We start from the raw sequence: 12,047 nt of genomic DNA, 5'->3' as shown, positions 1-12,047 counted from the left end.
AACTTATTATTTTTAAATCGACCTTATTTACATAGTTATGGACGACTTCGTATATTTTATGATCGCAAATAAAATATGAATATAATATACTGTGCACTGTAGTTCGCATAATCATTTTTTTCTTTTTTTTTTATGGATTTGTCGTCTTTCTGGGAGTGATTATTTATTAACGAGTCTTTCAGCTCACTCACAAATAATTTAAAACCAAGTCTTACATTATAAAAAATTCCAAATTTTTAACATACGTCCCAGCCATAGATAAGGACTTACATTCGCAAGGTCTTTCATTCATTTTAGCGAGTTGACCCAAGTATTATTGCGGACCATTTGTCCATGCGGTTTCCGTGTTTTTTTTCTCTCTCTGTTATCATCCACTCATCTTTCGTGTTTGCCATGCAAGGAACTTTTAAAGCTTTCATGCTATACAGTATGTGTTTTGCTTATTTTTGAAGGTCACACGGTGACCTATAGTTGCTAACGTGTGTTGGTCGCTTGAAATGAATTGTCTGATTGTCTATCAGACCACATATTCTTATTTTTATATATGCAGTTATATCTTTAATAAAATTGAGAATTGAAACGGGAAAAGTGTCAAAGAGACAACAACCCGACAAAAGAGCAGAAAACAACCCAAGGCAACCTGCGGATCTTTCGTATCTAAGGAATTGCTATGAATATGTTAATTTCAGGTACATAGAATTAGCCATACTCAAGTTAGAGATATGATCGTCAACTTTTGCAACCGACTGTTATGTATAAGTCACCGACCATTCATCTTTTGTTGGACCACGACTTTTTCATGGCACAGACAATTTTGTTTTCGACTATTTTAAAAATATACAATGTTTTTTTTTCAAAATCATACAGAGACAGATTTTTGTATAACTAGGTTTTTAAAATTTTTGTAATGGGAACAAACTGGAATTAAATTGAAAGACGTTTAATCTTCAAATGTAAAACCATCTCAAAAGATGAATGGTTGGTGCCTCATCGATCCAGTAAGATTCGTAAGAAAATTACAATTTGACCTGAATTTGCATGTATAAAGCCTTTACCACATTAGTAGCAAATTAAGCCCAATAATTCAATAAAAATTTGTAAAAAATAACTCTTGTACATATTTTGGAGTTTATAGAATCTTATATCAGTTTGAAATCTTCTTGTATTTCTTTGCAACCTTTCTACAATCGAATTTTTCCATAATTTTGAAATTCTTGAAAGTGGTCGTTCAATTGTCTGCTTTGACTATGTAGCTTCTACGAACGAATTTTTACTTCTTATCAAAGACATTTTTTTAAAACCTGATATCTACTTCTTTAATTTAAGTGAACAACTTTAAATTAAACTTCCGGTTTATTTTTAAATCACAACTAAATGAACTAAATCACAAAGAACAAAATATCACATAATGCAAAAACGTCAATAAACTCGAAATTGAATGTTACATCTCAAAAGGTCTTTTGGTTTGTCGTGGTGTGCATGGCATTCCTGTTGGCATATTTCCTGACCAATTGCAAAGGAAAGGACCTTGAGCTCCTGAAAAAAAACCATGACTTTATTCAAATTTGTCTGTTCATCAAAAAATTCTAAAACTCTATCTCCAATGATAAGATAAGATAAGATAAGATATTTTATTTTCCAATTATGGGCCCCAAAGGGCATAAACATTACAACATCAATATTTTTTTCATAATACAATACAAACAATGAGATAAAAAAAAAAAAGTTAAACGAGAACTATTTAAGTTCTTAAAGAATACGTAGATAAAGAATCTATAGTATGTTGGTTTTTTTTAATACTAATGCATTTTATTACAAGTGTGGTTGATATAGATAACAAACAAGCAGCCCAAAAAGAAAAAAAAAGAAAAATAGATATCCACATATGTATAGTACACAAAAAGTTGGATCAATTAAATATATAATAATTAGCCAAAAAGAAAGTAGAAATTAAACATGTCCATGACTCATCCTGTGTCAGCAGCAAATAGGAAAGCATTATGGTTTCCTAAAGGCAGCTGACACCAGGGGACGATACCTTATGGGCCATAGGCATGTAAAATGTGTGTAAATGTCTCTTTCCTACCTGTATCAAAAGCAAACAAGGAAGCATCATAGGTAACTTGAATGCAGTTGATACCAGGGGACGATGCCTCAAGGATATAAGAGAACATTTGAATAAATAATATATTTTAACAATTATTTTGTAAACATGAGAATGTGTGTCTTCACTAAAATGTATATAACTTTTGTTCAAACTTCATGCTTATCAGATGATTGTGATCGTATTTGGGGGATTATTGATATAAATTTCCTCATATAAAATTTTCTTGTACTTTGCCAAAATACAGATTTTACCATGCATTTTTCAAAAACATATTAGAAACAATGGGTCACCGTGCTAACTTTGAAGATAAATGTCGTGCAAAATTGTCGAATTATATAGCTTATTCACGAAAATAATTAAAACAAATCTTGAAAGTAACACTAATTGTTTTCAATATATACATTTGTATGTTTTATTCAATTCAAAATTAAATCATAACGGTAATGTACACAAAAGTCAAACCGACATTGAGAAGGTGAACATTTACCAAGTAGTCAAAAAGGTGGGGTCCACATATTCTTTTGATACAAACGGGCAGCTGGGGTTTCTAATGCACCCCATTCGTATATTTATTTTTTTGAATACCAATAATCATTCATATATTTCATCAAAAATCATATCCCATTCATATATAATTTCTCGATTGCCACATACTGACTTTTACATCTTAATTTGATTAAAACTGACTTTCACATCTTAATTTGATTAAAAACGATAAGATAGCGCCCCCTTTCTCCCCCAAAAAAAAACAAACCCCGAGGTCGAAGTACAATCCATATCGTATAGCTAACTGTTAGGGACCCTTAAAAAAAATGCGTACCAAAAAAGAGAACAAAAGCATTGGCTTGACAAGTTATACATCATAACAACAAAAATAATGTGACAGGGTTCAATAAGTTTTATCGTCCTGAACATGCATGAAATATTTGCCACTGGACGTTAAGCAAACAACAATCAATAAATCAATTCAATAAGTTTGATTGTGAAGCCCCGCGCATACATGGCCAGTTTCCTATAAATACAACAATAATAATATATATATATATATATATATGGGTACAGTGCGTGATAAAATTTGGTGAGGTAATTTGATGTTTTCTATATACCACGGTTCATTTCAACGCACAGTAGACAGTACCAAGTACCACTATACCAATAATAAAACTTGCAATGCCTTAATACATGATTTTACTTAAATCCATATATTATTTGTGAAACCTTAAAAATTTCAAAAGGGTGTAGTTTCTGAATAAAGTTAATAATTATGTAGACTTTTGAAGTTCATACTCTTTATTGCCTTAAATCGGCAAATTTATGAAATTTTATTTACGAAAGCTATAGAACGACATGTTTTTGAAATTACAAAATGTATAAGAAACCTTTTGATGACAAATTATAAATCGTTATTGTAAAAAATGTTCTTGCCGAAATATCTGTCATTTATTCCATACCAAATTTACCCTTATTACTTATTATTTATCATAATGTGGACAGGTCATTTTTACAAGTTCTTGCACAATTGGATTATTAATAGTTTACTTTCAAACTGTTTACATTTTTTTTTCATACACGTGTATGGATTAAATCTGGGTAAAGTTTTCGTTAATAAAATTTCAAAAATTTGCCGACTTAAGGAATGATGTTTTTAAGCTCGGGGTTTCGGGATTGTTCCTTTCGGGATCCGGGAATTCTTTTTCGAATTTTGGGATGTCGGGATTTGATTTGATTTTAATTCGGGACCTCGGGATTTCATGTGTTTAAGGCCAGGACCCCTCCAACCCCCCTTCCTCATATATTACGTATGTATACACCGTAGTCCCTTTTCATACACAAAATACATTTTACGGGCGGCTACACCAGGTAAAAAAATATTGTTTATCTTACAGCCGATTTCAATAAGTATGTAGCTAAAGGTAATATCTTGCTTGCTTGCTAGCTGCACCGTGAAGTTATTTTAAGGTTAGGTTAACTATCCTCCTGTAAGAGTAGACTAGTCCGACAAATATTTAACCAATCTATCTTTTTATAGGACTAGGCTACTTCGAAAGGAGGGTAGTATACCCTATCTAACAATGACCTCACGGTTCAGTTACTAAGCAAGCTGAGCAAAGTGTTTACCTTTAGCTACATACTTATTGAAATCGGCTGTAACAAAAAAAACAACATTTTTCAATCTCATAATGTTATAATTGAAATTAATCCCAAATAAAGAAGTCGGAGAATAAAGTCAAAATATGTCCGATTTGCCTTTTTTTCCCACATCAAAATTCAATCCGATCGTCTTTTAAGAGGCCAATTACGTCTACCTCACAAAATCTTGCAAGACCTAAAAAGTGTTGGCCCATAAACATGTTAAATTGGTAATGGTTTATAGCTCAAAACAAAAAAAGACAAAAGAAATATATGGAGTACTCCTATTACTGAAAGCTATAGCTCTAAATAGTTTTGTTGTTATACAATAAAATGTTCTGACGGACTCCCATGGAGGTGATTGGTATAGCTGTTCTTATAATTATATATAACTGAGCTGTTAATGAAATATTAGATATATATACATACCAGAAAGTGACTGCGTCGAACCATCTTGATATAGAATAACAGGTCCCATAGGTTGCTGGACGAAGGGGGGCGAGATAACTGGCCAAGTTTCTATTCCACTAGATGCTGGTGAAGATGTACCTGATGTTACGGTACATGTACTTGGTACAGGAAACTTTACTGGAAACACATTGTTCTCCTCTAATGTTTTCCTAGCGGGATTTTTGATAGAAGAAGCGCCAGTATAAAAAGTTTTTTTATCAAAATTTTGAATGATGGACTGAAACGTTTTCGACATTTCAGACACATTATCAGGAACTTTCCCGTGAAAATGTTTCTCCAATTTTGCGATATCCTGATTAACAAGCCCCGATTTAGGAACAAACATACCGCTTCCAGTTTTAACTAGATACTTGTCTTTCTTGCTGTTGATCAAGGCACCACGAATCTTTTGTGCAAAGCTGGACCTGGCACTGTTCAATCCTTTCAATCTAGTATCGTATTCATTTGTCTTGTTCCTCAGTTCTTTCTCTAACCTTTTCAAGTCTTCTGATGCGCTGTCCATCAATGAACGTTCGTCGGGGTGTTTTGAAGGGTCTCCACATTGTTCCGATGTTAGACATTTATCAATTGTACAGTTTCTCATATTGTGATCCAGACGCAAGTGACAGTTTGAACACTGCTTTCCTCTCCCTTTATTGAGATTACGGTTAGCATACTTGTTATTCAGATGTTCGAGATGTTCTCCTGCACTTTCAACTTGGGTCTCGATTTCTATCATTTCTTCTTTCAATGTTTCCAAGGAATACTCAATTGGTGATTTATATTCGAAAAGATCAAAAGTCGTTTCAACGGCGGTTTCGCTATCCTCCTTTTCGAATGAAAGCTCCTTACGGCTGCTTTTAGTCGGGTAACGTTTCGTTTCATCAGAAGACAGCTGTTTCTGCAGAAATGGTGAGGATCCCTCTGAGACACGGATATTGACAACTGGAAAATCACTTAATACAGGTAGAGCTCTTACTACACGCAAGAACCTTGTAAAATTGTTCGGTGTCAGATCCACAAAATCCCCTTCGTCATCTTTGTACTCAACTCTTATAACTGGCATCCGGTTAATATACTTAATTTGTCGGATTACGTCCTCTAAACCTTGATATCCGCCTACGGATAGTTGCATAAATTCAATGGATATTGCACTGCAACGCTCTTTTCCATAATATTCAAATCTAATTTTTAGATCAAGCTCACCAATGTTTGGGATGGTTTTTGAAAACGCCATAACGTAAACTTGCAAGCCTTGTTGTCGACCTCAACATCAATTGTGAAATTCATGTGGCGGCAAAAAGATGCGGGGAAAATTGGACCTTTTCATTTGCTGTAAGCAGGGAGGGGGAGTGATAAATTCATAATACCATATTTGGTTATCTCTATCAGTGTCTTCAAAATTAACACCCCTTAAAAATAGAATGTTCCATGCATTAACTTAACAGGTCAACCAGAAAACATAAATTAGGGATTAGCGGTTTAAAGCCGAGACTGACTATATTTATAGGTATGACCGTTTTCATATTCATTTCTTTCATATGATTGATAGAAATTAAAAGATTTAACCGAACTTTCAAAAAATATCTGACAGTTCAACAAACACAAATCGCAACATCCGATTACTAGAACATGACAACATTATATTTATATATTTAAACGTTTAAACAAAGGCTACGAACAACACGGTCCGCCGTCCAGATAAAATAACTCAGTATAATCACAAATTTTAACGAGGTTAGATTAGTTTTAAGTGCACACTGCCCTTTTTTAAAACAATCTTCACAATATATGAGCATCCTAACAAATGATGAATTACATAAATTAGGCCGTTAGTTTTCTCGTTTGAAGTGTTTTACATTGTCATTTCGGGGCCTTTTATAGCTGACTATGCGGTATGGGCTTTGCTCATTGTTGAAGACCGTACGGTGACCTATAGTTGTTAATTTCTGTGTCATTTGGTCTCTTGTGGAGAGTTGTCTCATTGGCAATCACACAACATATTCTTTTTGTCGAAAAAGCGAGACATAGTGATCCTACATTCCGTCGTCGTTGTCGTCGTCGGCGGCGTCCACAAATACTCACTCTGTGGTTAAAGTTTTTGAAATTTTAATAACTTTCTTAAACTAGCCTGGATTTCTACCAAATTTGGATTGAAGTTTGTTTATGATCATAACATAGTTTCCAGAAGTTAATTTTGAAGAAAAAAAAATCCATTTGTTCTGTATTTTACTTATAAATCATGGACTTAGTTTTTCTGCCAGGAAACATTACATTCACTCTGTGGTTAAAGTTTTTAAAATTTCAATAACTTTCTTAAACTAGCCTGGATTTGTACCAAACTTGGACAGAAGCTTGTTTATGATCATAAGATAATATCCAGCAGTAAATTTTGTAAAACAAAAACATCCATTTTTGCCGCTTTTTACTTATAAATTGACTTAGTTTTTCTGTCAGGAAACATTACATTCACTGTGTGGTTAAAGGTTTCAAATTTTAATAACTTTCTTAAACAAGCCTGGATATGTACCAAACTTGGACAGAAGCTTGTTTATGATTTAAAGCTGGTATATATAGAAGGAAAGTTTGTTAAAATTTTGTACTTGTTTTATCCGTATTTTACTTAAAAATGGACTTAGTTTTTCTTCCGGTAACATTACATACAGTCTGCAGATAAAGTTTTGAAAACATTTATTAGATTCATAAACTATCCTGGATTTTTACCAAACTTGGACAGAAGCTACTCACAATCTAAAGACAATATTGAGTGGAATATTTTTTTCCTCATTTTTGTTGCGCCTGCGATTAACAGCAAAAGTAGGCGAGACACTAGGTTCTGCGGAACCCTTATGAATTTTTAACCGGATTTTTGTGACAAAAATGTCGGTTATTGATTTGGGGATGTACGGCGGGCGGTCGGGCAGTCGGACAGTCGGGCGGCCGGGCGGTCGGGCGGGCGGCAATCCAATGTTGTCCGTGCATTAACTCATGAACCGTTCAACCAAAGCTTTTAAAATTTTGATATGTTGTTACTGACAACTAAACGAAGGTCAAGTTCAATAATGGCAATTTTGACTTTTACCGTTCAGTAGTTATGGTTCTTGAAAGATTGAAAAATGGAGTTTCCAGTCGTGTCCGTGCATTTACGCATGAACTGCTCTGCCAAAGCTTCCCAAATTTTAATATGTTGTTACTGATGACAAAATGGAGGTCAAGTTCAATAATAACGATTTTGACTTTTACCGTTCAGGAGTTATGGTTCTTGAAAGATTGAAAAATGGAGTTTTCAGTTGTGTCCGTGCATTTACGCATGAACTGTTCTACCAAAGCTTCCCAAATTTTAATATGTTGTTACTGATGACAAAATAGAGGTCAAGTTAAATAATGACGATTTTGACTTTTACCGTTCAGGAGTTATGGTTCTTGAAAGATTGAAAAATGGTGTTTCCAGTCGTGTCCGTGCATTTTCTCATGAACCATTCAACCAAAGCTTTTGAAATTTTTATATGTTGTTACTGATGACAAAATAGAGGTCAAGTTCAATAATGACGATTTTGACTTTTACCGTTCAGGCGTTATGGTTCTTGAAAGATTGTAAAATGGCGTTTCCATTCACGTTGTTGCATTTACTCATGAACCATTCAATCTAAGCTTTTCAAATTTTAATATGTTGATACGGATGACAAAATGGAGGTCAAATTTGATATTGACGATTTTCACTTTCACCATTCATCAGTAATTGTTCTTGTGATATTGCCAGGACACAAATAAATATTAATAAATCCGGTTTGCTGTCGTTGTGACAGCCTCTTGTTTATATTTAGTATGTGTGTATCTTGCAAGGTCCTCATGCCCGTCAGACAGTTTTCATTTTACCTCAACCTCATTTCATGGATCAGTGAACAAAGTTATGTGTTCGTGGTGAAGTTCAAATATCAGATACTATAAGCAATAGATCTACTATGGAATGATTGTAAGGTGTACGGTCAGGTGTTATCTGACCTTGACCTCATTTTCATGGTTCATTGCTCAGTGTTAAGTTTTTGTGTTTTGGTCTACTTTTTTTAAATATAACCAGTAGGTCAACTATATGTGTTGTATGAAAGGATTGTAAAGTGTATATGTCTGTCTGTAAGGTATCATCTGACCTTGACCTCATTTCATTGGTTTTTTGGTCAAGTTTGTTTCTTAGATAATATAAGCAATAGGTCAACTTTATTTAATGCAGAGATTGATTGTAAGGTGTACATGTATGTCTGGCATGGTTTATTAGAACTTGACCTCATTTTCATGGTTCATTAGTCAATGTTTGGTTTTCTTGGTTCAGTCTGTTTTTTAAAATCTATAAGCAAAGGTCAACTGCATATTAGGTGATTGTAAGGTGTGCATGTGTTTCTCGTTCGATTTATGGTAGACCTTGATCTCATTTTTCTTGGACCATGTTAAGTTTATGTGATACTTGTGATAAAGCTTTATATATGTAGAACTATCAACATAAAATCAATGGTTAGTAAAGAAGGCGAATGATTTCAGCGTGTGCACGCTTGTTCTCATTGTGGAAGGCCGTACGGTTATCTATAATCGCTTACATCCACTTTATTTGAAGTCATCTTCCTAATTTTTTGCCATTAATGTAAAAATTTTATTAAAGGTCATGAAACGAAATAACAGTCAGGGACGTCAGTATAGTGCAGGGAAAGCGCTAGGAGATGACTTGCGTGATTTGATAGTTCATGAACTTAAAGAAAGTGGCGTCCATGTTGGAAATTCGATACCTAAAGGAATTGCGCCGAAAGTAGCCGAGAAATATAAAATTACTAAACAAACTGTGCATAATATCTGGAAAAAGTATAATGAAGATTTATCTGTAAGTAGAAGACCGTGTGCCGGTGGTCGCCCACGGAAATATGGGATTGATGAGATAGAGTTCGTCAATGTTTTGAAAACAGAAAGACCTTCCGTTGAACAGAACACTTTAAGAGACCAGCTCCTGCAGTATTCTGCCATTAGCAGCATCTCTACAAGTACAGTATCAAGAATAATAACAAATGACCTTAAAATGACGTATAAGCGTATTACACATTACAAGAAGAATAGATTTACGGTACGAAACCTTCAATACACTCAACAGTTTTTAAATTATGTCAGTAATAAAGATCCCTTCACCCTAAAGTTTATGGACGAAATGGGAGTTAAGCTTGTGGACGGACAGCCAGTGTATGGACATTCAAGGAAAGGAACTCCATGCGTAGATATTACAAGATATGACCCTCATGCAAATTTCACAGCTAGCTTAATTATTGGTATAACAGGTGTTAAATACGTGAAAATTATTGAAGGGGCGTCAGACAGTGGTGAATATTTACAGTTTATAGGGGAAGCGTCACAGAGTTATACAAATGACGGTGAAAGTGTTTTTCAGCCAGGAGAATGTTTAGTTGTTGACAATGCGCCGACACACCACAACATGTCTGAAAGAGTTCTACGTAACTGGCTTCCAACAGTAGGAATGGAATACTTATTCTTGCCCGCATACTCTCCAGATTTAAATCCAGCGGAACAATGTTTCCGTAAAGTAAAAAAACTGCTCAAATCGGATAGATTTGGCCCTGTATTACGACAAGATTTAAAAGTCGCAGTTTACAAAGCTTTCAATGAAATAACATTAATGGACACACGATCTTTTTTCAAGGCAACTGAATATATGAACATCTAACATTTTTAAGCTAATATACTTTAAATCCCGAGGTTTCTATCAAAAAGATCAAAGAGAAAAGGTTGCCAAATGTATCACATTTTAATATGTTATTCTATACAAACAATTGGAAAAGTTTGCATACACATGTATATATTCATTTTATTTTATTGGTTTCCTTGTACAGTAGGGAAAATGTAACTGATAAGGCTATTTAGAAAAAAACATATTATAGTTTGGGAACAACCATTTTAACTTCAAGGGAGGGGGTGTGGTTTTTTTCCGAGTCAGAAAATTAATTTAGTTTTTCGACACTACCAATCAATTTTTTTTTCTTTAAAAATTTAACACTATTGGGTATGGGGAAATATGAATTTAGATATATTTTTTGTCATCATTTTGCTTGACACAATATTTTTTCCCCATCAAATTGGGGATCAGAGTATTTGTTAAGGAAAAATCCATACCCTCCTTTTTTAAGTTAATGGTCGTTCCCTTAAAATACAAATGTTGAAATTGGGTCATAGTCATTTACTATTAAATCAATCTTTCAGTTAGAATATATTAGATCTGATAAGAAGTAGTTATATAAAATTAAACATACATTTTCTTTAATGTAGACTTTTTCTCGGAGATTGATTCCTTGTGAATAGTTTTTGAAGTAAACACTTAATTGACACAGTCGTATATTGTTGGTTTTATTTTGTTTTGTATAAAATTGATTCTGAAAAATATGCAAACACCACTTTCCAAGGTTGGGAGAGGGTTGGGCCCTTTCAAATGTTTAACCCCACCACATTCTTATTGTGCCTATTCCTGCAGTTCAATGGTTGTCTTTTGCTCATAATAAAATAATTGTCATGATTTACACAACGTTACTTTTTCCAATATAAGGCAGCAACCATTTGATTTTCTGACGGGGGGGGCTATGGTTTTTTTTGGAAAAAAAAGTTTGTTTCCAGTTTTTTGAGAAAAAAATAATTTGTTTTTGATTCTGAGAAAAACAACATAGCCCCCCCCCCCCCCCCCCCCCCCAGAAAATCAAATGGTTGCTGCCTAAACATTTCCCTTTTTCCCCCTTTTTTTTTATTAGTTTACAACCTTTTAACAGAAACCACCTTGTGACTTCGAAATTAAGTAGACCATAAAGCGATGTTCATTATCTTTCTTATGTTGTATACGTTTAATTAAGTCATTTTGCGTCATGAATTGGTATTGATGCCATATTGTATGTTTTTAATATGAAGAAAGGGGTAGTCCGGTTGACCTATACGTCAATGAGACACAGAAAAAAAAACGACAACAAATACAATGGAGCCACATTCATTCTTCAACAAAAGAATAAATCACAAGAATAATAATATATGAAAACACTTATTTTTTATTATTTAATGATATTAGCTATAAACATTATCCACTTAAAAATGAAACTTGTATGTGATGGTATAAAAATCATTTAAAACAAATTCCTTTAAAGCTTTGTGAAAAGAAAGTTTAATTTTATGTATCGAAATGTGTAACAAGTGATTATTTAAATCCCCACTGGAAGGCCTCTGATAGACTGAGTGAGCATAAAATCATCGCCAATGACAAACTTGTTATAGGTAAATTTTTCAGTTCAATTAGTAACAAACGTTTTACTTGTCGACCACACTGTTATGAATT

At 33.8% G+C, this 12,047-nt stretch overlaps 2 protein-coding genes across 2 annotated transcripts; one reads left to right on the top strand and one right to left on the bottom strand.

Annotated features, from left to right (window-relative positions):
• Positions 1-1,352: 1,352 nt before the first annotated feature.
• On the bottom strand, positions 1,353-6,169 carry LOC139522437 (uncharacterized). Its single transcript, XM_071315946.1, has 2 exons — positions 4,667-6,169; positions 1,353-1,536 (listed from the first exon to the last, which is right to left on the bottom strand). Exons 1-2 carry the CDS (start codon positions 5,922-5,924, stop codon positions 1,442-1,444), a joined length of 1,353 nt encoding a protein of 450 aa, XP_071172047.1. The 5' UTR covers positions 5,925-6,169; the 3' UTR covers positions 1,353-1,441.
• Positions 6,170-9,341: 3,172 nt separating this feature from the next.
• Positions 9,342-10,403, top strand: LOC139525111 (uncharacterized). Its single transcript, XM_071320296.1, has one exon. The coding sequence runs from the start codon at positions 9,342-9,344 to the stop codon at positions 10,401-10,403; it is 1,062 nt and encodes a 353-aa protein (XP_071176397.1).
• The last annotated feature ends 1,644 nt before the right edge of the window (positions 10,404-12,047 follow it).

This window comes from Mytilus edulis, chromosome 5 (assembly GCF_963676685.1).
Source record: "Mytilus edulis chromosome 5, xbMytEdul2.2, whole genome shotgun sequence".
In the NCBI taxonomy this organism is placed as follows: Eukaryota; Metazoa; Mollusca; class Bivalvia; order Mytilida; family Mytilidae; genus Mytilus; species Mytilus edulis.
This window is presented reverse-complemented; position numbering and strand designations above follow the sequence as displayed.

Excerpts from the sequence above, each read along its gene's own strand:
- LOC139525111 (XM_071320296.1), top strand. The coding sequence starts at position 9,342 with ATGAAACGAAATAACAGTCAGGGACGTCAGTATAGTGCAGGGAAAGCG.
- LOC139522437 (XM_071315946.1), bottom strand. The coding sequence starts at position 5,924 with ATGGCGTTTTCAAAAACCATCCCAAACATTGGTGAGCTTGATCTAAAA. Across the intron at positions 1,537-4,666 it reads TTCGACGCAGTCACTTTCTG|GAGCTCAAGGTCCTTTCCTT; the intron begins GTATGTATATAT and ends GTTTTTTTTCAG.